This window comes from Ammodytes marinus (assembly GCF_949987685.1).
Source record: "Ammodytes marinus genome assembly, chromosome: 12".
NCBI lineage: Eukaryota > Metazoa > Chordata > Actinopteri > Uranoscopiformes > Ammodytidae > Ammodytes > Ammodytes marinus.
The window spans coordinates 16,888,950-16,914,440 of NC_137216.1; the positions used below are offsets into that span (position 1 = coordinate 16,888,950).

Genomic DNA, 25,491 nt, shown 5'->3' on the forward strand with positions numbered 1-25,491 from the left:
GTACAAAAAGTTGTTGAGTCCACTTTACTCTGGAATCCTGCAGAGTAATGTGGAGTTATGACAGATGAGCGAATTTTGGCGAATATTGGCCGGCATTTCGTCATACTTATTCGGAATCAAACAAAACTTTTTTTGGTGTATCTTCCATGTCTTATGAGTGTCCCTAGAGTTTTCATTTTGCTAAATATGTTCCTGCTAGGAGTAGTACATTTTTGAACATTGTGATGATTTTCGAGTCAGAAATTCACATATTTCAAATTAAAAGACTTCCTGTTGATTTTGGGGCGGGGCTTCAAGAGGCTTTTTTGGAAAGATACATTTGGGTTTTACATTTGGTGCAGCTAGGTATAACACAGCCTGAGTTATGATGAATTAAAGTTTCATGAGGTCTGTATTTTATGATGTTTACGTCAACTTTGACCCCCAATAGCTCCCTGGTACTATTGTGATTTTGAAATCTTTTCACAATTTAACATCGGGCAAGCGTCTTGAGTATTTGAGATGTGGTTCGACGTTCCTGGCGTAAAAACTCTAGGACGAGTTCGTCGATATGTGAAAATGTGTAATATGGCGATTTTAGGCACTTAATCCAAAATGGCCGACTTCCTGTTGATTTTGGCCAATGACATAAAATTGCATTTATGTGAGCATGCATTTCCTGAAAAACTGTTTGTGGCCATAGGGGGCGCCGTTTTTTTGGCCCGGACTCGAAACCAACGAAAAGTTGCAATTTTTTGCAGGTCTGATGGGTACGCAACACATTTTCAAGTTATGCATGACGGGAAGGGGGTGAAAAGTGCCAAAAATGACTACAAATAAAAATAATAAGAATCCTTTGCATTTCAATAGGGCTTCGCACCGGTCGGTGCTCGGGCCCTAATAAATTCAGATATGATCAAAATCCAGTCACAAAATAGTCTGATTTCCAACTTGACGGCTTAAAATATGTAAAAATGGTGACAAACATTTCACTATTTTGGCTCTAGTGCAATCACTCAACTAATTCCATGTAATACAAACATTTCATTTAATCAAAAACATTTAACATGACTGTACAGTACAGGCTAGTGAGGTTGTTGTGCCATTTCTCTATGCCTGTACATTGCCTCTCTTGTTGTCTCCATAACAGTCTCAGTCCTCAGTCCTCTCAGTACAGTGACACTTCCTGAGAGGTAATTTATCTCTCAAATGGAAAAAAAAATATCATTCTCTCAAACTCTTAAAAAAATACCTGAATACTTAGAGATACATTGACAAGCTTAGCTTAATGATAGCTTAGTTTTCTCAAATTTAACATGCTGTGTTCTATGATTCCCAGCATGATATGGTTTCTAAAAAAAACATGTGCATTTGTTGGGTTTTAACAATCATTAGCTTTGAAAAATCATAACTGACAGGTATAATTACTGTATACATACTGCAGTAGACATTCTATTTGAATGTTTTAGTGAAGATTCACTCCTGCTACTATATGTCAATTTCCAAGAAAAGAAAAATACTTCCTTCCATTGGTGTCATAATAGTGTTAGAATCACAAGCTGTTTGAAATAAACATTCAGGTCCACAGTATACAGTACACAATGTCCTGTTTGGACTTAGCACAATGGATTTACTGCCACATTCAGGGGCCAAAGAATAATGCTCACCAGAAAATACTACACATCATCTTGCTACACATCATCTTGAGCACATGTAGTCAGTTATTATACAGTCAAATTTCTGCTTTTTCCCTCAAAAAGAGAAATGAGGAAGGACCTGGTAGCACAGTATCCATGGGGACGATAGTGGATGATAACAGTGGTTTCAGTTAGCATGGCTGTTCAGTTTGTCTTTGAATCTTTCTTCTTCAAGGCACAAAATACACTGGGAGTGTTTGTTTAGAGTTATGGAGGCCCTCGGGGGTCCCTTGGGTCCCTTGTTCACAGGGTGATCCGGGCACAGTGGTGTTTGAGCTTGCAGGGCAACGTCCCCCGGTTTAGCTGGTAAAACTCCACCAACTGAATCAAGTCGGTGAACCGTGTCTGACCATCATCTGGACTGTAGAATAACTCCCCTTCATCATCCACCTACAGCCGAGTATGCACACATAGCACATGCATATGCCGCACACAAAGGAATAACACATAAGAGATAGGTCACTTGCTGAACATGAGGAAAAATGTTGAGGAAAAACATTGTGGAAATGCTTTTATGCAAACGGTGGATTTGTACTCACAGGTAAGATCTGAAAGTGTTTGATTTTCTGCGTGTGGCACAGCGACAGCACAAATGTGTTGGGGTTGCTTTGGCTGTCCCTCAGAAGAAATACACTGGAATTAAAATAGAAATGTTAAAACTGTTGGTCCAAATCCTCCTATTTGGAGATTGACTATGAATCAGAAATATTTGGTGTGGCATTTGCAAGTACTTCAAGAATGACATGGAATACAAAATCTCTCAAAAATCCAGTACATTATAGCCCACTAGAGAATACTGCTTTACAAAAGCTTTTGTTTTTCTCTTTTTGATTCCAGTATGTTGACACAGGCGTTAATATGTAAAGAGACATTACGATATTGTGATCATGCGTTTAATGTTGTCGTGATGTTTTTTTTGTCTTCTGAAAAGACTTGTTGTACACACAATATAATGATTTGTTTTTGATACACACAATTGGTAGAACTGTATTGTCAACTGAAAATGCATTTGATAATATGCGGCCTCTTGAACAAGGAATTCAAATGTGGTTTACATAAAATGCACTAAATAAGTAATTTCCCTTTATTAACTATGGGTGTAACAAATACACATATTCGTACTGAAGCTCAGAGGCCGTACCGTACCGAACTGCATCGTACCGCAATACGTAATTAAGGCGTAAATAGCGTCAAGATGACGTGAATATGCCAAATGTACAGGCTTGTTTTGATGGCGGTGCAGAACTTGCACTTCTATTTGAGAAGTATTTCATTTATTGGAGACTTTGGTTGTTTGCAGAAGTGTTTTCTTTTCTATACTTGCAGCCTATAGGTAATAGGCTGCAATTGTAGTTAATGCTGCATGCATTTTTTTTGTTGCATTTTTCCTCTAAACTGAGAACCTTACCGTACAGAACCGAACCGTGACTTCAAAACCGAAGTAAGTACTGAACCATTACTTTTGTTTACCATTACACCCCTAAAAACAACCATAAAGAATTGAATCTAACTTCTTACCCATCGATCAGACCCTGCTGAGTGATTAGCCGCTGTGCCTCATCCCGAGACAGTTTGCTGTGGAACCAGGGCTGAGCCAAGTGGAGGGCTGAAGCACAAAGAGGACAAATATATTACTTGTTATTTATTCTGCTTGTGTGCATATAGAAAAATCAAAATAATAAAAAACAAGTTTCCACAAACCTATGCTTGACACTGAGCTCTGTGATGCAGAGGGGCTCCCATGACCACTCAGACGGTGGCAGCTTTTCCTCTACGGGAGAAAATGAGAAATAGCCACAATATAAAAAGGTAATGTTAATACAGAGTGAATATTTGCTGCTTTTCTGTTATTCTAAAGCTCAAAACGTATGAGGTGCTTATAAGTGTTGACATGATCAGCTGTATTTGGTTTGTATGAATATACTCTGTTTTGCTCAAAAATAATATGTCAATGCATGATAACTGTTGCATTTTGTTCTTGCTGTTATGTGGACAAAGAAATAAAAACGCTTGTTACACTGGACATAAACTGATATGATAGGCTTGTAAATTGTAAGAGCACATTATCACATGAATTTCTTCTCTCAAAACCATTTAAGAATTATTTATCCAAAAGATTTTCTTCAACATTCGCATTACATTTATATCAGTGATTCTTGAAAAGTGGGACAAAACAGGGTGAAATGTTGAAAAAATACAAACCCTATGTTTAGGCAAATTAAATTGCATGTATGTATCCAACATATACTAAGCTACTGAGCTAACCTTTGACACAACCTCCCAGCTGTTGTCCTTTTTTATCAAAATGGGCTTTTTACCTTGCCAATCCTTATTTTGTGTCAACACCGTCAGACACCAAAAACACAAATTAATTTTCCCTCAATTTATGCTAGACCCATGAGATGTAGACTGACAGAAAATAAAACAAATATTTTCAAAAATGTATACGAATAGAATTTTTTTTGACATCTGACGGTGTTGACATATTTAACATTTCTTAAACAGAACAAATGGAGTTTTTGTAGAAGCCATTTGGTTTTTCTGTTGATGACAGGTGCTAGTATGAACTACTTCAGGAAAATAAAATGATCTAAACATTTCAATTAACTTCTTCAGAAATTGTAAGTCGGTGTTGACGTATCATGGTTGTGACGCAGGACTTTCAAGATTTGGAATGTAAAATATTCTAAAACTAAAACACTTATCAAAGCCTGTCTGACTGTAATGTACTCTGCAGAGGTAGAATGTGACAAGAGGTCCTTCATAGTGACAGCTGCCCCTTATTTTGGCTGATTTTCTTACATTTGAATGGATTGTCTGACGGTGGTCACTGGTGACAAAAAGTGTCCCACCACTTAGAAACCTTATAAATCATGAATGTGTTGTAGAAAAAAAGTTTTTATTTATACGAGAGATTATTTAGTGTAGTGCATATGAATGATTAACTCCTTCTCTGTGGACACACTGTTTTGGACATTGTGAGAAGATAACAAGTGTCATTGACATAATAATGATACATTGAAATAATAATTGATAATTGTGCTCCAGGCATTCTATTCTTAATCCATAATAACATCTACAATTTTAAATGTTTACTTTTAAACATAACAGCAGTTAATATTGGAAGACAGCCTTTTGTCCCGGTTCTCATGAATCACTGATATATTTGAATAGCACCTTCCTAAATACTGTAACAAAGTGCGTAACAAAGGAATTTAAAGCAAAACCTGTTTCCAGTAAGTAAAAGCAAGACATCTGAATGTACATCAGAACATCATTTCGCTGGGTGAAACCACAGGAAAACAGTTGTTCTTTTTCTTATTGACATTATTGGAAAATGCCTGTAACTCTTGTTTCTCAGGTAGAGAAAGTTGTATGAGCAGCTCCATGACTTACCCTCCATGACAGGCCTTCCTCTACAGCCACAGACAGCGCCTCAGACGGGTTCTCAATCACCCGGCTCTTTTGGCCAGAAAAGTCCATGGCCACCAGTGAATTCTCTGAGATGCTTCTCTGAAATTGCACACATATATTGAAATTACATTTTTTTTGTCCCGTGCATTGTATTAAAAATGTATACATATATATTTTCATATATACACCATGCAAGGAAAGTAGGCTGACTTTTGCAGTCTTGTATTGCCATCTAGTGTCTGAGTAGCGTGACTCCATCTTCATCATTTCTAGATGATTCCAGAAAGCTCCATTGAAAAGGGATTAAAGTGGCTTTGAAAAGATTGACACATGGGCACATTTCACTCCTCTAAGCTGCCATATAGTGAGTGGCTCACTGCGCACACACACACACACACACAGTCACACACTCAAGAAAATTCATCTTATCAGGATTACCACAAAGCTTTTAAATTAGCACATATGTTCATCTACCATCTACTAAGCTTACAATATAAATGAGTGGTTAAAACAAATAGTGCAGTGTTTATTTTGAGCATCGAGGCATTCCTGTCCATCTAACACACCCAGACCCAGTTCAAAATGATGTAAAGATACTTATCATCATACCTACACATAAGTTACTTCATTTTGTGTTTGATTACTTTGAATACAGCTTCAATTTGGTTTTCAGTGATCTTGCAGTTTGCTCTGGCATGTTCAGCCAACTATGGCACAGAAGAGTCAGCAGGCTGACACTGCATTTGGCAGATGCATGTTCTCCCCCTATCTCTCCAGCTAATCCTCTTGGCGAGGCTGCTGGTCACATATGACCCTCTGACAGCAGAGAAGAGGTGATGAGTTGTTAAATCTGAGAGCAGCTGATCGCTGTGTATTTTTAGAAAGCAGAGGGTTCATGAACATGTCCAAAAGCCATAAATAGATTGTGTTCACTGCTGCAAAAATACTCCAAGCAGAGTCTGAAGCTATTGTGGGACACTGGACCTACATTAACACACAGAAGGTGCCTCATTTGTCCTATGCAATTATTTTACTATACTGCATGTGTGAGCCGGTGTAAGCTCCAGCATATTTTTAACACACAAACTTGTATTTAAAGCTACATTATTGATTTTTCGTTTGGTCAGCCTGGGGAAGTGGAACAGAACAGAAACACTGACATAACTCTGCCTTTTAGTTTTAATGGCAACAGGCAAACATTTACTCATACATTCAACAGGCATTGAGCAACATGAACATTAATTTGGAGTTGGAGTTAGAGTGGTGAATCTAAGCCCAATATCCACTTTCTTTTTTGCTTTGGTTCGATCTCCACCGCCTTCTGAATTCAATATTTGGCTTTTAAGATGCTACATTCTCTAACATGCTCCCCCAGCTAAAACAAGACTGATGCGTATGGGATTAAAAACACAACACGAGGAAGCTGCTGAGTTGGTGTTAGTTCTCTGTGGTTTTGTCACAATCTGTCACATAGCCTTTTTTGATGCATTACCATTGACTTCAAGTGATGTTTTAAAGTGATGATATAACCATTCAACGCTCAATCAAACTTACCATTGGTGAAGCTTTTTGTTTCTGGTGTGGCTGAATGAAGTTTTGGTACAGCTGCATTCCATACTGAAACACAGAGAATCGTCAACTTTATAAATTCTACCCCTTAATATTCACAAAACGTTTTCTTTTAGATACTTTCGGTAGACTGTAGATTATTTATAGACTAGCAGGAGAGTGACTAATGCTCTAAATTGTATCAAGCAAATATTCAGACAATGAACACATGCTGCTTCTATAAAGGGTGGGAGTGCTAATCCAGCATCTCTCAATAGTTTCCCTTGACCTCCCCCCAAAGTTAAATCTGATGCTAGCAGCACTGACTCAGCATTACTCCTCTTAAGACATCTCTCGGAGTTAGTGATCAGAAAACCAACCTTTAACAAGCGCATGGCTGTGATCCAGCAGGTCCTGGTCTGCTCATCATCCGCACAAAGCAGCTTCAAGTCCCTGGCCGAACTACTACACTTTGTGGACTGGAGAAATAAGTTACAAGGACACAAAGGGGAGTTCAGTATGTTGTGGATCAATACTCTACTTCTGCTTCTTTTGTACAGCTTTGGCAGTTTTAGAAAACGTGATAATACCTTAACACAGAAGCCATAATCTGTAGGTGCTCCATGTAGTTTTTTGGCTGACAGCGCTGTGTAGACATCACTGTCACTGAAGTCTGCAATGAACTGGAGATGCCTTGGTTCCTTTGAAACACAAATAGGTCATAATCAAACAAAAATACTGTACAGATAAAGTATGTGTGTATTGGAGACATATGGAGAGTTTTTGCCTCTCCAGTTTATTTTACAATGTGGTCAGGTTAGTCACATACTTAACGTTGTGCAGTAAAATGCTTCATCATAATGTCAGGAACTCAACAACAGCAACAAAAATAAAAATGTGTCAGAAAAATAATACTGAACTGTGATACAACTATATTTGAATCAAACAATGCTTACAGTCAAACCTTTTGGACAGATGGAACACAATAAGTCATTCAGCACACTTAAATCTAAACATTACATTTCTATCTATAACTACAATGTAATCAGTCATTCTAGGTGTGGTGCACCTTCACATGTAATGAAATAGATAAAATTTGACATATTGATAGGGCCTGTATTGAGATAGTATCAACAGCCAGATTGTGGCAAAGATAAATTTCCAAGGAAAAAATAAAGCACAAAGACTACCATTGTTCTGCTGTCATGGCCGCGCACCATTCCCACTTCCTTATTTAAAGTTATGCCACAGCCGTTAGTGTCTGCGCTGAGTGACGAGTGACGTGTTTGACCCGAGACCAGAGATGAATGTTAAACCTGCTGGAGTAAAAGTGGGCACCGTACCAAAACCCTCCTGCGCTGGACAACAAAAGGTCTACTGTTGTTTAGGAAATGAAAGCAGTTGAGAGGTGGTTGTGTTGGCATGGCTGGTGCCTGGATATAAGCTTGACTTGTCAACAGCATTGAGAGCACTGTGTCTGACTGGCTGCTATGCCAGCTGACCTCAGAAAAATCTAGCTCAACCTGTTCCACTGCCCTCCCACAGCATGACTTAGACATATACAGAGGATGAACTGGTGACCCCAGAGTGTATACAAGCAGAGGATGAGAATGTATCCTTATGGTTTAAAAGGTGGCGTCAACAATTCTGGAGAATGCTTGTTGTCAAAAAAAATCCTCCAAGTCAGTGAATATCTCCTCATGATCCGCTACCTGTCCGTACTGTGCGTGCACATAAAAATCCAGTGTTAATACACAGCCTAGGATCTGTGAAATTGGTTTGTTGCTAGCTACGGTGGGCCTCCTTTGTTAGCATACCCTTTGTTTACACGCCCGTTTACAGAGCCTAGGCTGTGTATTTACACCAGCTATTTTTCAGGGCACACACAATACGGACAGGTATCTGATTGTGAGGAGATATTCACTGATTTTTTCAAAGAGCGTTCTCCAGAATCACTGTTTCCACCTTTAAGTTGGCAGTTAGTTTCATGTGTTTTTTAAATCCCAAATGTTTACTGTGGAAACTTGGACTTTGTGTATTTAATTCAAGTAAGGACAAAACATGATGTACCAAAGTAATGCGATTACATATAAAACAAAAAAAGTTGTATGCATAAGGGTGGTGTCATTTAGTCATGTGCAACAACTAACCCATGTAATAATCGGCTTTTTATAATGCTGTTGATTTTCCTAAAATGTATAAAACATTTTTTTGAAGAGTCATTTTGTTTTACTGACCTTGGACGTTCCCTTATTGGAAAAATACAGCCCCGACCTCCGCAAGACAAAATAAAACTTCTTCCAAGACTTCCTGCTTTGCTCTTTGGCATGGAGGTGTCCATGTATCTCTGGACAGGTGCTGGAGTTGAGAAAGGTCTGTGTTGGATAGAGAAATATTTGTCCATAGATGGGCGTGTGCAGGACATTCTCAAGGTAACAGCACATCTAGACAGAGGTTCACCGCCTTGCAAATGGAAGCCAAGAGCAAGGAGAGTGCACTGTGTAAACACAAAGAACTTGATACCTGTATGAGCTGAGAGTGATCCACCATCCCATTGGCTTCACTGGATATGGAGACCATATGATCCGGGAAAAAGTCCTACCAATATGAAAGCAGCATTGATTATTACAACACTCACTGGGAATAGTCAAGCTTGTTCAAAGAGCAAATAGATCAAATGCAAAATGATGTGTGTATGAATCAGCAGCCATATATAGACCATGATATAACCGCAAACTTACAAGAGGTTTCCTGAAGAATTCATATTTGGCATAATTCTTCCTGAAATACAGCCGACAGTCCGTGTCCATTGCCCAGCCCGATAGCACCTCCATGACAGACTCATGGTCTTCAATGGTTCTCTCTAGTGAGACAAGCAGCGAAGAAAATAAAGTTCAATAGGCTTCTGACTGCTCTATGGCAAAAGGATTGAGACCCAATGAAATTAATTAAAGGCAGAAAGTTGTCAAGAAAGTTTGTGAAATCACAACGCAAAATGTGCCAAAGATTTCCTGACAAAGAGTTATATTGCTTTAGTTGGAGGCACAGTTTGATTATTAACCTTTCATCATTGTGTAACCTCTGGGAAAAGAGTGGCTCTCAAGTCAAGCAGTGTAGCATAAACATTAATTATTTCCTAGACCTTAAAGTGATTGTTGAATTAATGGAACACTTTTCTTGTAAAAAGACTGCTATGCAGACGGGGAGCACTGTTGAACAATGAACTATAATCATCAGGGCAAAGGAATCATCAAGCAGTTAATTAGTGGTGAATTAAATGACGTACAGAACTTATAGATGAGTCCTTTACATATAAACTCTGAGCAGACGACGGTATACAGCTTGAACACTGTGGAAACTATTTAAACTATTTTTTTTAAATGGAGAAAAACAAAAAGAATTGATGACTGGAACAGAACAGATGGATACATTATGTAATGTGTGCAGTAGTGTGAAAATGTAGCAGAGAAATATGTTACCCTGGTAGATTGCTGTTGCTTTATCATTGACACATGTGTGTGGCCAATTACTGTTGGCTTAATGAGTATAGTATATAACTATATTTTGTCATTTATGCAACAATCTGGAATGCAAATGGAGGTGAAGTTAATGTCATATACAAATCCTTATGTTGCAGGATAAGTAAGATAAAGAGGAAATGGTTCAATGGTGTGCAAATTGCAAATAAAATGTAACCCCTCAGCTAACATTGGTTTCATGGCTTCAACATTTAAACCTCACAGCAACATTTTGCATTTCACAACAAAAGCTGTGCAGACAATGCTTTTTGAATTAAAATTATAAAATTGAGAGTAAATCTAATCTACCTTTCTATCAATGCTTTTCAAGAGAAGAATGATAGATACAAATAATGTATGCAACATAGATCTATAACTGACGCTTCACAGTGATTAAGATCATCAGTGCCAGCGTCAGGTCATATTGTACACAATGTGACAGGGCCATTGTTTGGTTTAGTATTTAAGTAAAACAGACAGTGCTCTGTTTTCATCTACCAGTATATATATAATGCTACATATTTCACCATCATACTAATTACTTCAGAAGTGTGGAACTAAGCTACCACACATTTTTAACAACAAGTATTTTTCTAAAGGATGATTGCAAAGATGATAGCTAACACTGAATGCGATATTAAAATAACAAATGGCCCCGCACAAATGTTATAAATGAAAGAGTAAATAGTTTTTTAATAATGTGTAGGTAGGAGCTTTCAATTAATTACAACCTCAGCATTTTGAGATTTGATTAGGATGATGGACCGTGCTTTCATCAAGATTTTTAATCACATAATGATGTCAATTTTGAAGAAAATGAAATCTTACCTATTCCCAATTGGGAAAGGTGTTCAAAAAGAGTCCAGCTGTGGTCATCAATGCAGTGGTTCTTCAAGACAAACAGCTGGCATATGTCCCGGGCAGTGATGTCACTGGGAACCTCTACTGCTCTGCTGGTGTTATCTTCATTATAAACTTTGATTACCTGCAACCAAAGCAATAACCATTCAAACCATCAAAAATAGTACAGGCTGATTGTTGTTTTTAGCTTGAAGTAATGCAATAAACAGTATTAAAAAAGAAGTACAGTATTAGTACACCAATTACTCAGTTTGACCCACATACAGAAGTTAGGTAACCCTTGTTTTCTTTTGCAGCAACAAAATATCAGACCATTTGATTTGATGAAACCCCAACAAAAGGTAGATATTCCAGGATGTTAAAAAAAATTCAGCTTGCGAAGAAAAGTGTGTAGAAATCTAGAAATACCACTTTCGGACACCAAAAACTTAACAAATGAATCCGTTTGAAAGTAACACTTACCCCCCGGTTTGCAGCAAAGCACAGTTCTGAGTTTGGGCATGCTCTGTAGCCTATGCATGGCTGAGTACACAGCATTGCAAAAGAGAGCTTTTGTAAGAAAGATAAAAACGGGCACCAGACAGCACAGCCAGTGTCAGCTGGTAAGCAAAGAGTCTCTCTCTCTCTCTCTCTCTCTCTCTCTCTCTCTCTGTGTGCTCCAGCCGAGCTGAAGGGCGGACATTGGACAAAACTGCCTCTTGGCACAGCGCTGTCGTGGCTCCACATATCTGTAACGTTGGGTCTTGATACCAAATCGCCTGCTACCTTTCTCTCCCACTTAACAGCCAAAAACACAATCTACATATTCAGCATAAATGCCCTGGTCACTAACTAGGTGAGAACAAGTAACTTTTCAGTATCACTTTTAACAAGACAAAAGTCTGAATGTTTCCAAAGAGAGAGGAAGAGAGAGAAAGCAAGAATCTGAGAGGAGGGAGGGACTGAGTGAGAGAGAATAAATAAAGAAAAAGTATGATATAGCCCATTTTTAAGTTGTTGAGATTAAACTACTCTTCTAACATCAGTGCACATTTATTCCCTTGCGGTGCGGCCGGACAAAAAAAACAAAACAATGTAAACAAATAGGAATAAAACAACAAAATATACTGTTATTCAATGCTTTTAAGAGGCAAGCAGTACAATGCCCAATCAGATAACATTGAATTATCAAAATGATGTGAAATGTATCAATACATTAACTGGGAGGAGTGGGGTGAGCTTCCCCTGCGCTCAATAATAAAGAACGTTATCAGGAAAATAAAATTCCATCAGTAATGCAGCCTCAGAAAGCAGAAACTCCTTTTCATTGGTGTCATAACTTTCATAATTCCCTGTCGCACCCTCTCCCTTCCCTCCCTGCTCCTCTCACACACCAGGTGCCAAATATCATGCGAGCGTGCAGCTCATAAATGTCCTGTCAAGTCTGGATGAAGCCATAAGGAACATTAACACAAAAGTCACCAATGTCTGAATGACAAAATGTCATCACTTTAACAGATAGATGAAGCCAGCAATGGAAAGTATTCCATGCCTGAAAAGCGCTTAGCCTGTGGAGAGAGACAGAGACAGAGAGTCACAAGGCTCCAACCCTCTCTGTATTCACATTCACACGCCCATGGCAAGCAAAGCACAATGCCCTTGCAGAGCAATTACAAAGGTGCTGGTTTAATCTAATTCTAGTTGAGTCAACTCAGTCTATAAGGTTGACAGAGGCAAGTGTCTCTTTTCTCTCCTTGGGTTCTATTTGTAGTTTAAAGCCGGGCAGGACGAGTCTGATTCCTTTTGTGGACGGAAAAGAGGTCAGAGCTCTCAAACAGGGCTGAGGTTTGAGCCCTCAAGGAGCCATCAGCAAATGGGAGCCTTTCAGCTATGACATCACCTCTCACTGTAAACCATTTAGTGTTTAATCAGCCTGCTTGGAGCCTTACAAGACAAATAGCTTTGTTTGTGGATGTCCAACAAAGATGAGAGCCTATATTAAACAGATCACTACAGCAGCCTGGGTTTTAAAACAGTTCATGCTGAGTCATAAATACTGCATGTTGATGATGTAAACACGTTTTTATTTTTTTATTTTTTACAACATAAAAAACAGGTGACAACTTGACACAACCGGTATTATGCAAAATCATAATAATATATTTTTTAAGACCATGTAAAACATTAAGGATGTATTTGCTGCATTGCTGTTGATAACTGCATCTAGACTGGTCCTCAGTTAAGTTGCTATGAGGAAGTGGCTTCCTGAGAACTGGCCAAATCAAATAATTTAGGCATCACATTTCATCAGGAACAGGGTAGATGTACTTAGTATCTGCATTACTTAGCAGAGTTAGTACTGTGCACATTTTGATATGGCTGTCTAAAAAGGACACAAGTCAATGAATTAATGAAATTAAACTGGGTCTCAACCATGTAATTGATCCATTTCATTACTAAGACAGCCTGTAAACTCACAGCATACAACCTCAATATGACCATTATACAAGAGGGAGAGAGCAGGAGACTACAAAGTGCTTTTCATTAGGATTTTATGTTTTAAACGTAAATGTTACTACCATAGGTTACTACATGCTAGTTTTGTTAAAACGGCAACTCTGAGGGAATTGACTATTCCCTAACTGAGATGAAGGCACTGTGATTACAAACACAAAGGAATGTAGGTTCTACGGCCTGCTCAGACCAAATATTAAATAAACTTTACTTGCACAGCACATTTGCAGATACACAACATTGTTGCGTTTCTGCAAACCTTGGACAAATGGTAGGAGGTGTCACAAATGCTACAGAAACCATTGGAATCCTGAAGGAAAACCTGCTGCTGTCCGCTACATTCCCAAACATAAGGCAATGTTTACTTTTATAAATTCACTCCCCAAGAAAATGTCCTTGCGACCATGGGACCAAAAAGATATATTTTTGGGAAGTGCTGTATAACTGCTGCTCGGAAATAAGAGATCATTTGAAAAGCGCTATATAAATCCAATCCATTATCAGAGCCACACAGGCAGAGCAGTTTCCAGTAAATTTAAGTGTTGTCTCCATGGTTACTGTAGATGTAAAAACAGATTGTTGCAACATTTGCATAATCATCAGCAATGATTTGATGTCAAATAGTGGGTGTTTGGCCAAAGGCTCCAAAATAGTGTTCACATGGTATGCTATAAGCTATTTAAAATTGAGGCACAGCAGCAAGGAGAAATTAACAATACTTGTCAGGTGGTTCTAGATTTCCTAATTGACTTAGCCAATGTCTGAGTCATGCAGAAAAGTACCAGACGTTGTTTCTAGAATAAAAAAATATTTCATGTTGAATCACAGAGATGTACTTTTAATTTCTTATATAGAACTTCCGTGTTTCTTTTTAGAAAAAATGGTGCTCTCTTATAAAATGGAATTGTGTTTTTGAATGTTTACCTCGATAGTGATAGTAAGTAAGTAAGTAAGTAAAGTTTATGTATATAGCGCCTCTCGCAGACCAGGGTCACAAAGCGCTTCACATTAAAAAAAAAAAAAAAAAAAAAAAAAAATACTGTACATAGTATTGTGTTGTAAAACCTTTAGGAATGTATAACATTGTTTAGCATCTTGCTGACCATCATTCAACTATGTGAATTACAGCAACATATCAAACTTGACAACTGATATTTAGTCAGCAGGCACACTACACATTGAAGCCTTAAAATCAGCAAATGAAAACTTCCACTAAATCGATTGAAGAACACACATAAAGCACATGCATTTTAAAATGTAGACAGGTAGGCTAACACTTATATTTGCACACTGTAATGACTTTGACTTCTGCTCATCAACATCATACCATTATGCATAATATTTCACTCAAGGTACTTGAAAACAATGAGTGGAAGGTAGCGTTAATGATTGGTTAAGAGTTTCCAATGAATGGCCAGGCAAGGCATCATGCTGTGTAAACGGCTGATGTCTTTATCATTGAACACAGAGCTGCATTCATCAACCAGGTAAACCTGATCCAAAAGTACACATGTCCTGTTTAATTAGTTAGGTAATAGCTGGGTTGGTTTTGCTTGATATTGGTCTTTTAAGTAACTGACCACCATGATTAAATCTACTAAATAGTTGGAATCATTACAATCTAGAACTCTCAATTCTATAAAAACATTTAAAAAAAATAAAAAATCTACATCTCTTGGAAAAAAGGTTTGAGCCTCCTCGAACTCAAAATACAGTTAAATACACTGTCTAATTAATGCTTGATCCTAAAAAAATCTACAAGGTGTTTAAAAGTAATGCTTTCATAAAGGGAGCCAGTACTGGTGGGATTCCTCTAGGATATCTATTGATATCAATACTCAAAGAGTTGACCAAGATATATACCAAGTAAAGCCTCGTTCTACTGAGCGGGGTAGTTTGGTTCAGCTCGGCACACATAAGATTTTGAAAAAAGATTTTAAATTAGAAAAATAAACTTGTCAGTGCGCTCAACACAAACATCTCTTTGACATTGTATAATACTTAGCAGCCGACGTATATACTGATACATATGTGATTGACATTCACATCCAACAACACTTGCCTTAAATTTTTTGTAAAGCTGCATCTTAGAGGTGACGGGTTAAGCAGGGCAGAGAAACAGAACATCATGTTACACGTTTCAATGAAAAAAGAAGTCTGGACACAGTCTGGACAAGGTAACATAAATCAAGACACTGCATACAGTGCTGTTGAACATACACTCCTCTATTAGACCTTCTTATCTCAAGGACAGGACAGTGTGAGCCATTTGACCAATTAAAGCGCTCTGGTTCAACCTTGAACTGCACTCCCACAGCTGCAGCTTTATCACTGAGTGCTGGTGAAGAGGTGGCCTCCAGCCTCGTCTATCTCAGAAACCATTGAGAAAAGTTCTCCCAGCTCCTCACTGTGACACCTTTGACAGTTGCAAGTCAGGACTTTCTCTCTGGCCAAACCAGGTGCTATTTACGCCTTAACAGTTGCCCTGCCAACTGCACTATCGGTGAGTTACGACTAATGCATTCTAAACATTGATGAAGCTACTGGTGCTTTGAATTCTAGGAAATAACTTGAACCACTTGGAAATACAAAGAAAAGGCTGGCCAGAATATATTTTGCTTTACAGAGCATTCAGGATGAACCAATCAAGAGATGAATTAGTGCAGCAAGCAAATAAGATCAAGCTACGAAGATAACCATGCTGGATAGCTTTACACAGTGTTAGGATGATATGGAATTACCATTGTAAAATTCAATTCAAATGATTTGGCCAATTGTAAAATGTATTGTTAGGACATTTCAGCTTTGCCCCTTTCCGACACCACAGTTGTCTCAAAATACCTATACATGTTTCACGAGAAGGTGCCATTTGTGTCACACAGGTCCACACTACATTGTACATTACAACTGGCCAGATGGTTTACATTCCAGTTTGGCCCTCTCTGTAACAAGTGACTTCATTGTTAGTATGATTTACAGGTTAACACCCCCATGTCAAAGTAAACAGTAAGAGCTAACCATCATAAGGAGTCCATAAATCCAATAAATAATGAAGTAGTTTAGAGGGGAACACACCAGAGTTTAAAAATTGAAATTATCTTTTTGTTGGACAGATCATTGATGTTTGAAAGCTGAACTCTTAGAAGACAAAGAACCAACACTCCAAACAGGTATGTCCTTCCAATGCAAAGCACTGCTCCATAGACAATGGATGCATGAATAACACTATCTATTAAAATTCTGACTTAACGGGTGGACTTTCATTCACGCTCCGTTTTAAAGTGAACTGCACATTTTACATGTCAGTACATTTCAAGTACAAGTCAAGTGAGTTACTTTCCCAAGTTCAATACATCCTCGTTGAACAAAAAATATCAATTTGAAGAATGTGCTTCACAGACAGGTTACAATAGGAGGAAAAACATTATGAAGATAATTCATGAAAAGACTGAAAATAGTCAGGAAGATAAAACCTATTTAAAGCTTTACACATAGTGAGCTCTAACATATCGCTCACAAGGTTGAATTTCATCTAGCGCCATCTCCGACTTCAGAACAATCGGCGAACATGAGCAGAAGAAAGCACACGAAAACGTTTAGCCTTGGAAGAGATAACACAGAAGAGATCCATGTTAGATTCTTACCCGCTTCTGCAGACAAAGTGGCGTGATGGCAGGCAAGGTGACTCTTCTCGCATGGAAATTCATGCTTCTGCCCTAAGTTTACAATTAACTACATAGAAAATATCCATACATAGTACCTAAAAATTAGCATAAGGTGCAAATTATAGTTCTAAGGTTAATTAATACAATATACAAATGGTATTCAAGACAGAAGGGATCTTGCTATTTGGTAACTCTTTTGGATGTTATAGTAAAACTGTTAGTGATATCCTTCACAATGAAATTGTGAGAAACTTGGTCATGTTGCCTCCCCACAACACAGACTCCTCCTTTGTCCTTGAGATTGTAGAAGCTTTTTCCCTTTCTCTCGTTCTGAGAAACACAGTGCTCGATAATACAAACTGAAAAAGATTTTCTCATGGTGGATACAGTTACAATATACAATGCCTGAGAAAGCTGAACTACGTTGAATCAAAGTATTCAATTCTGCCTCGTGATAATGTAAAAAACAAATCATAATCACCACAGCACAGAAGATGAAGAACAGAAAGTATCAGATTGTTTTTGCTTGCCTTGTAGAAAGACAAAGCAAGCAAAAACAAACGCTATTTTTAGACTCAGACATAATACAGTTCACTAGAACAACATTCATGAGCTTATTCATGAAATATTGCATTAATGTTGTATACTTTATATGTGCCGTTTAAAAATGATTTAGATACTGAAAAACGACTTAAGTATTCAAAAGAAAAATGGTGCTATTGTCCTTCTTTAGCAAGAACCACCCAATATTTTGTTTGGTAAAAGAAAAAAAATTAAAATTCTATTTTTATACTGAATATATGTGTTGAAATAAAATATTTATGTTTGATAAACAGTGGTTCTTTGTAGTCATTGTAGGATGGGCCAAATGTTTGCTGAGACATAGAAATAAGCAAAATAAATAACTAAAAAACTAACTTTGTATTTGAGTCCTATAATGTTCTGAATATACTGTACGTTTGAGTCCATATTCATTTGATGCTTAGGCACTACTGTATCTTAATATGGTATGCTATCTAAGCCCTGTTACAGAGCAAACGATAGAGGAAATGAGGGGTCCAAAAAAGCTATTTATCTCACAGCCACAACACACAACCCACATCTGTTTTACTGTAAGACTAGACAAAAGAGGCATTGTGAATATGAATATGCCATCTTTACAAGACACACCCACTTCAAGCCTCAGTGTCTACAATTAGACTATTAAAAAATTTGAGATTTATGTCAAATGAAACAAATTCTTAAAAAGGTTTACATCTATTAATTAGGTAAACTATATTATCAAATCAATACATCTAAATTTCCACTGGCACTATATGAAATTATTGTAAGCACTAGAATGAACGAGTGCTTGTTCAAAAAGATACCAGAGGGCAGATGTCATTTCAAAAAAGCTATTAATGTATTTATAAAAGAAGGACCAGTCACAGACCATTTGGAGCCTAAAACTCATTTTCTGACGAAGCCCACACACGCACAAACACACTAACTCATTCAGTCTTGCCATGGTTATACTGTACTGAATTATCTGGTTCATTTCAAGACAATGTGCACATTTTCTCTTCCACCTAAACCAAGCAAAGCTACAGTGAACAGCCAGGACAGGACACTGCATTTTAAAATGTGCATATCCCTTCTCCTTATAGCCATGGACAATACATGTTATTATATTCAACTTCAACCAATGAGTGTCCTCTCTTTCAACTCATGAGAACAGTCAGGGAAAGAAGAACCTCCCACAACAGGCTTCATGTTTATCAGGAAACACAGCACTTTGACTTGTGAGAGCACAGACAAGCAGACGCTGCTAGTTATCACACAGCTAAAATGAATTGGAATTAATGGAGCAAGAATGATAACAGAGTCTCCACAGCTCCCATAACAAAGCCAGCTCCAGACACATTGTCCTTGACCAGTGCTGATTCATTCAGAATCCTTAAAGGCTCTGTCAAAGACAGCGACCAGAGGTGCAGTGGTGCATCTATGCAGGTATGCAGTGTATAGCCACCTCTGGCTGATTTTTATGTACTGTAAATTCCCAGAGATATATATATATATATATAAGTATCCATCTTTAACAGAACAAGGGCGCAGCATGTCGTGGTACAATCTAATCCCTGAATTTAGCCTCAAGGCAGTGCCTCCTCCCATGCAAGGGGTAACCACTAAAAACGGCAAGTCAATGAGCTTTGTGGTTGGTTTAAGATGGACCATTATAGATAAAGCATTACAAGAAACAGTAGCTTTGGTCCACACAAACAACAACAACAACAAATAGAACACATATAAGGAAAAAACTAACCGGCAGCCATGAAACTGACAATAACCACATGCTAAGTTACTATAGAGGGAGAATTGGCTGCAATCATCAGTTCACATTACCAATTTTTGACTGACCAAATTCCAGGTCAGTTTGCATTTTTAGGTCTAAATGTACTTATTTGGTGCTGTATCCGTGTTGTGTGTGCGAGAGATGCTACTTGTGTTTGACATGAACGGACATTCTGAGTTTGACCTATTTAAATGAGACAACTTTCTGCAGCTGTCATTTCACACGTCACAGTTGAAGACTTTGCAAATTTGGTAAACTTCTGTTCAGTGAAAGTAAAAGTTTACACTGACATGCATCACGATTAAGCAGAAGGGGGAAGTTATTTTATAAAGGTTTCTAACTTTTTTGCTAACAAAAAAAAATTAAAAAAAGTAAGTATACAAAATGTATTGTTGACCCAATACACATCTCTTCGGTTATCACCAAATATATAAACTGAGCAGTGTCAAACCTGCATCAAAGCCCTGATACAAGCACAGCTACAAAGCCATGGACAAAGTGTGTTGAGCACAATCAGACCAAGAAATACACAATCTATTCCTACATGACTGTCAGGGACATGGAGAGGAAAAAAGGAGCTGTACTTGTGTCTACTGTAGAACCAGACAACTTCCTACATGACACATACTGTCTGTTAAGCTCAAGGAATGAAAGCTATGTGCAGAGATTAGAGAGAATGGCCACAGTGATTCTTACTCATATCACATTAAACTATTGAATCATTCAAATCACAGTGTTGCAAAAAAATGGTGAAAACAAAATCTGATTGTTAAAAAAAAAAATCTGATGCAGTTTTCTGGAGACTGTATCTGGCCATGTTACCGACATCAGTGCCTTCGTTGATTCAAGTCTGTAACATTGAAATGATACATTAGGCATCAGCAAAGTGGTCTGGTCACTATAGGGCTTTCTGACAAATGACTAAGGAATTAAAAGAAGAGAACATGTATATATGTTTTATATCCATTAAGTGTGACCCTGAGGACAATATGACATCTGCTGTATTTGAGAGTCTGAAACTCAAGAGTGAACTACACAGACATGCTGCATGTTGCATCTGAAATAACATCTCATAAGGGGCAGGCATTTCCTCTGAGTCATATGGCTGAACTGAACACTCGACACTGTCTGGATGGAGACTGTCTGTGTGCTTCTGGTTTCTGGTAAGAGTCCAAGCAGGACTGCCCACCATATTCCTGGAGAGTGGAGGCTTTGCCAACTGCTTGGACTTCCTCAAAAACTGTTTATTTTGCCACCAGTGTCATGAAGATATGCCAGTTCTTCGTTGATGTTATGCTCGAACACAACTGTCACCAATCACCAATATCAACCTGGAATTGCCTTCACAATGACTGAGCGGTAGCTTATGGCGCTTTTCCACCGCACATGTAGCTTTACCTATCACCTCAACTCGGTTTTGGTAGCAGCACGGGTCGTTTTCCACTGCAAATAGTACCTCCTGAACGTGGGCAGGATCGTCAAATAAAGGCAAAAAGCCGACTCCGGATCCAAGTAGCAAAGCAGAAATTACGAGCAGTTCTTGTACTATTAACTGAACCAACCCCCAAAAATATGGAGGGAAAATGTTTAAGAAATGCCCCCATTGTATCTGTTTGCTAAAAGAAGTAGAAGAATATTGTTACGGGCCTTTAAAAGGGAGGATTGGTGTCCCGATGTGTGACTCACCCAGTCAGCTGTAGGGATGCGTTACGTACATCCCTATGCACGTAAACACGGGCATCATAAAGTTGACTGTTTTGTGCTTGTTTCAGGATACATGTTTTCAAATGCAAGACGTGTCTCAGCCTGAATAATTTATTGAGGTAATCCGTGCAGTCCGAGGCTTAATGTAATCGGTCGCTATCATTTCTGTCCCAGATGGCTACTCTATATACTAGCTGCCCAACATGTCTTTTCTTGTGTCCTGTACAGTTAGCCTGGTCCTACCAGACCATCGTACTTCATTTCATTTGTACAGAAGGTCTGCTCTATTGACAAACGTTCACTCACTTGGAGGCGGGTGTCTGTTGAAGTTTAAAACGGTAGAAAAAAAAAACAATGTAGTAGCTAACACAAAAAAAAACCTATGTGTTAGGTAGCACTAAAAAAACCCTATATAGTAGGTAACACAAAAAAAAAACCTATGTAGTAGGTTACACAAAAAAACAAAACGATGTGTTAGGTAGCACAAAAAAACCTATGTAGTAGGTTACACATAGCTATGTAGTAGGTACTACAATTTTGTGTCTGGTAACCCAAAAAAAAACATGTGTTAGGTAGCACCAAAAAAAACCCTATGTAGTAGGTAACCCAAAAAAAAAAACCCCTATGTGTTAGGTAGCACAAAAAAAAACATGTAGTAGGTAACACAAAAAAAAAACCTATGTGTTGTTAGGTAGCACAAAAACAAAAAAACCTATGTAGTAGGTAACACCAAAAAAAAACCTATGTAGTAGGTAACACATATCTATGTAGTAGGTACTACAATTTTGTGTACCTTATTGTAAAGTGTTACCTTTAAAACGATTGGATCTGCCCAGTAGCCTACACTAGCGCTGTGTCAACAAATCAATATGGCGATATATCGCGATATTTAGTTTTGCGATATCATTAGGGGAGAGTGGGATGAGATGTGCCACTTTTTACTCAGTGACTTTAAAGTGAGGCCTTGACAGTAAAGTCTCCAACTCAAATATGTAGGGTAGGATGGGGGAATGTGAGACACCCCCTGTATCTAGGGCATTGAACACATTTTGGGTCATGTGAGATATATGTTTTCAAGCCCCTCTCATTTCCCCTTGGCCATGAAAGAGAGGACCTCATGGTGATGTTGTAAGCATGTTTTTTTTCACAAAAATTAATTTTTTGTATGTAAAAGTAAATTTTCTTGCTGTCAACTTAATCGATTGTTGTGCCTAATCAAATTGATTCAGCTAGAAAAACTTGTATCACACATGTTGATGAACTACCAACATATGAAACCATGTGATGATGATAACTGAAGATTAGCCTGAATTGCTGATAGAGGTACTTTTTCTCAAATTGTGGCAGTGGGGTAAAGTGAGACAAATGCTGTGGGGTAAAGAGACAGTGTCTGTGCCCTCTTTTAATGAATCCATTATATTTGAGGTAGCAAGGAGACTCGTTTGAAAAGACAAAAGACAATGTGGGCTGGAGGTGGGGGTTGATGGTTGAAGGGGTGTCAGCAAGGGCATGGTTTGGCACGTATGTATGTGGGGGACAGGAGAGTGACCTTTAACATCAATAGACTCTAAGAAATATGTCTTTATTCAATGAATGATCCCAATAAAACAAATGCAGAAAAAAAGACTAAAAGATGGAAAATGACAGCTGGGTCTAGTCCTGTTCTGAGTCCCAGACTGTTCTGGTTCTGAGTGTCCTGTGTTCTGACCCCCAGACTGTGTTTTAATCTAACTGGTTATATCTGTCATTTGAATGTTAATTATTGAATATGAATTATATGTTGTATTTGATCAGAGTTACTTTCAAGTGTTTAGAAACATGTTTTGCTTAATTGACAAAACCCCATGATTCTGTTACTAGTCCAACATTAGTTTTGTAATATTTGGTTTTCAAGCTAGCTGTCAGGATTCTAACTGTTACATTTGTGTTATGGTAGTTTCAGAGTGTAAAAAAGTAAGTGGTTCAGTTTACCCCCTTGATTGTTCTGGTCTGTCTCAGTTTACCCCACAGCTGGGGTAAAGTGAGACACATGACAACTTGTATTAAAACAATCATATTTTCACTGCCCTTTGTCTTGAAAAAATTCTGCTAATGCCCATTTCTAGGAAACATCCTGAATTAATGGGAAATGTGTACATTTTAGTGATAAATCATTTTAGCTCGCTTAGAGGGGAGCAAATGTAAAAAGTTTCTCAGATTACCCCATTGTCCCCTGCACATATTTCAGGGTGTTGTGCATCCCCGGCAACAATAACTTTGGATCTGAAATACACTACAGCTTTCGGGAAAAAAGTTTGTTATTGTTATTTTACCTTAATTTTTTACCTACTGAATGCACTATGTACAGCACTTTGGACAGTGCAAACTGTTATAAATGTTCTTTTTCTAAATAAATGTTACTTACTTACTTACTTATAACTCACCCCAGGCCCTTTGGCACAAATCACCCCAACCCCTGAATTTTGGATAATAAGCATGATGCAGCAGTTTAGGGATGACATTGTGCTAACTATATATACACAAAGTGTAGCATACTAAAGCACTAAAACATGTGTGAAATGTTTTCAAACGTGTATATAATTGTTCAGACACAATAATCAAAAAACCTTCATCGTGGAAATTGTACGTTGAAAGGCAAAAAAATGTTTTTTTAGCTTAAATGTGCTTATATCTTATTCCATGTTTCTCCCTTCTTTACAGGATGAGTCAAATGGATGGCTCTTCGTAAATATGTGGTCACATTTCCAATTTCTTCTATGGTTTTCTAGAAACAAGGGGTTGCACAACTCACCCCTATCGATTTCCAGTTCTAAAAATATATATATATTTTTTAAAGATAATATTTGGGGGTTTTCAAGGCTTCATTGACAGAGCAGAGAGGCAGAGATTAAATGGGGCAAAGAGGGAATGAAATGCAGAGAACAACCATGGGTTGGATTAAAACCCAGGTCTGCTGTGAGGCCTGAGCCTCTAGGATATTGGCTATTGAAGTTATATTAATTTTGTTTATAAGAATACTTAAGATTCACTGTGTCCTCCTCACACATTTCTGTTCCTTGCATTCACTGACAATAAGGCATACTTGTTTTGCATGCATATGCACCTCATTTACATATGCTCAGAGCGACAAAAGCACACTGATGTGTTTTCATTGTCAGTGTGTCCTGTCCAGTTAGTGCAAGAGTGAATTGCATTTGTTATTTTGATGTTATGACAGCTGCAGCAGTGTTTGATAATTTGCCAGAACCCAAAAAAAATTGGGAAGGAAGTTTTGAATGAAATAGTTTTGACTCAATTTGTCCGTGCAATTATCAATATATTGTGCTGTTATATATGACCGGCAGTCTGCCGACGTCACCTTTAAGCATTGGCTCAGCTCGCTTGGAACCTCGAGCGAGGCGATACCAAAAAAGCAGCCGCTACCAGGTACCATGTTTTTGCAGTGGAAACGCCAAAAATGCAAGTTGAGTTGAGTCGATTTGAGCTGATACCACACAGTGGAAAAGCGCTATTGGTCATAGACAGGTTTGCTAATCCTGCAAAAATTGACGGCATCATCAGGTCATGCTAAATGTTGTCTGTTTATGTCTGCAGTGAAATGGGGCAGTGGCTCAGCCAACCGTCTTAAAAGCTGAACCCTTGGTATTGCCAGTACTGAGGTCAAGCTCAGAAGTTCAGGAAGATTTTATTTCACAAAGTAATCGCTAATGTTATGGTTGTATTTCAGAAACAGCTGAGGTAGTATGGGATACACTGATTTATTCACCATGCAAACCAGTCTGTATAAACAATCAAATTTGTCTCAAACGACCGTATGTCTTACAGTTCATGTTTATGTAACTGACTATACACCGATTTTATATGCATTTAGAATTTGTATTCTTCGTGAGGCTGCTGTGCACACCTAATGTTCTCATATGGCAGACTTGACTTGCTGGTTTCGTAATGGAAATGTACCATGACACTGCAAACACAGGGTTAACAGGGTGCTCGGATAAACCAGTTTCTCACGAGTAAAATAGCGTTCAATCCTGTGAAAAACCAAGCAATGCTAGGCCAAAGGTCCACAACTCAGCAAAGCCATTCAAACCAACCTTAACAAAAACTAAAAACACGTTCAGCTAGACGCTGAGCTGTTTGAGATGCCACAACATCGGACGCCACTGCCATTTTCCTTGTCTGCTCATTTTATAATCTGAGCCTGTCCTCAGTGGAAGATTATCATTTACAGATAATTGTAACTGATGGGAAAATGACTACCTAAAAAGACACACTGGGGA

The 25,491-nt window shown here is 38.2% G+C and overlaps 1 protein-coding gene across 2 annotated transcripts in view; it reads right to left on the reverse strand.

Moving 5' to 3' along the window:
• Positions 1-1,088: 1,088 nt before the first annotated feature.
• grb14 (growth factor receptor-bound protein 14) overlaps positions 1,089-25,491 on the reverse strand; it is a 31,849-nt gene continuing 7,446 nt past the window's right edge. The window contains exons 1-13 of one of the 2 annotated variants that reach the window (XM_080038092.1): positions 11,480-11,591; positions 10,985-11,141; positions 9,380-9,501; positions 9,162-9,236; positions 8,876-9,013; positions 7,229-7,339; positions 7,019-7,117; positions 6,645-6,707; positions 5,073-5,189; positions 3,378-3,447; positions 3,195-3,282; positions 2,216-2,309; positions 1,089-2,066 (exon numbers count right to left, since the gene is read on the reverse strand). In XM_080038092.1, the coding sequence (XP_079894218.1) occupies positions 1,920-2,066; positions 2,216-2,309; positions 3,195-3,282; positions 3,378-3,447; positions 5,073-5,189; positions 6,645-6,707; positions 7,019-7,117; positions 7,229-7,339; positions 8,876-9,013; positions 9,162-9,236; positions 9,380-9,501; positions 10,985-11,141; positions 11,480-11,554 (1,356 nt within the window). In that variant the 5' untranslated portion in view covers positions 11,555-11,591 and the 3' untranslated portion in view covers positions 1,089-1,919. Of the gene's footprint in view, positions 2,067-2,215; positions 2,310-3,194; positions 3,283-3,377; positions 3,448-5,072; positions 5,190-6,644; positions 6,708-7,018; positions 7,118-7,228; positions 7,340-8,875; positions 9,014-9,161; positions 9,237-9,379; positions 9,502-10,984; positions 11,142-11,479; positions 11,592-25,491 lie in introns of those variants that run through there. The other variant, XM_080038091.1, reaches the window with a different exon arrangement.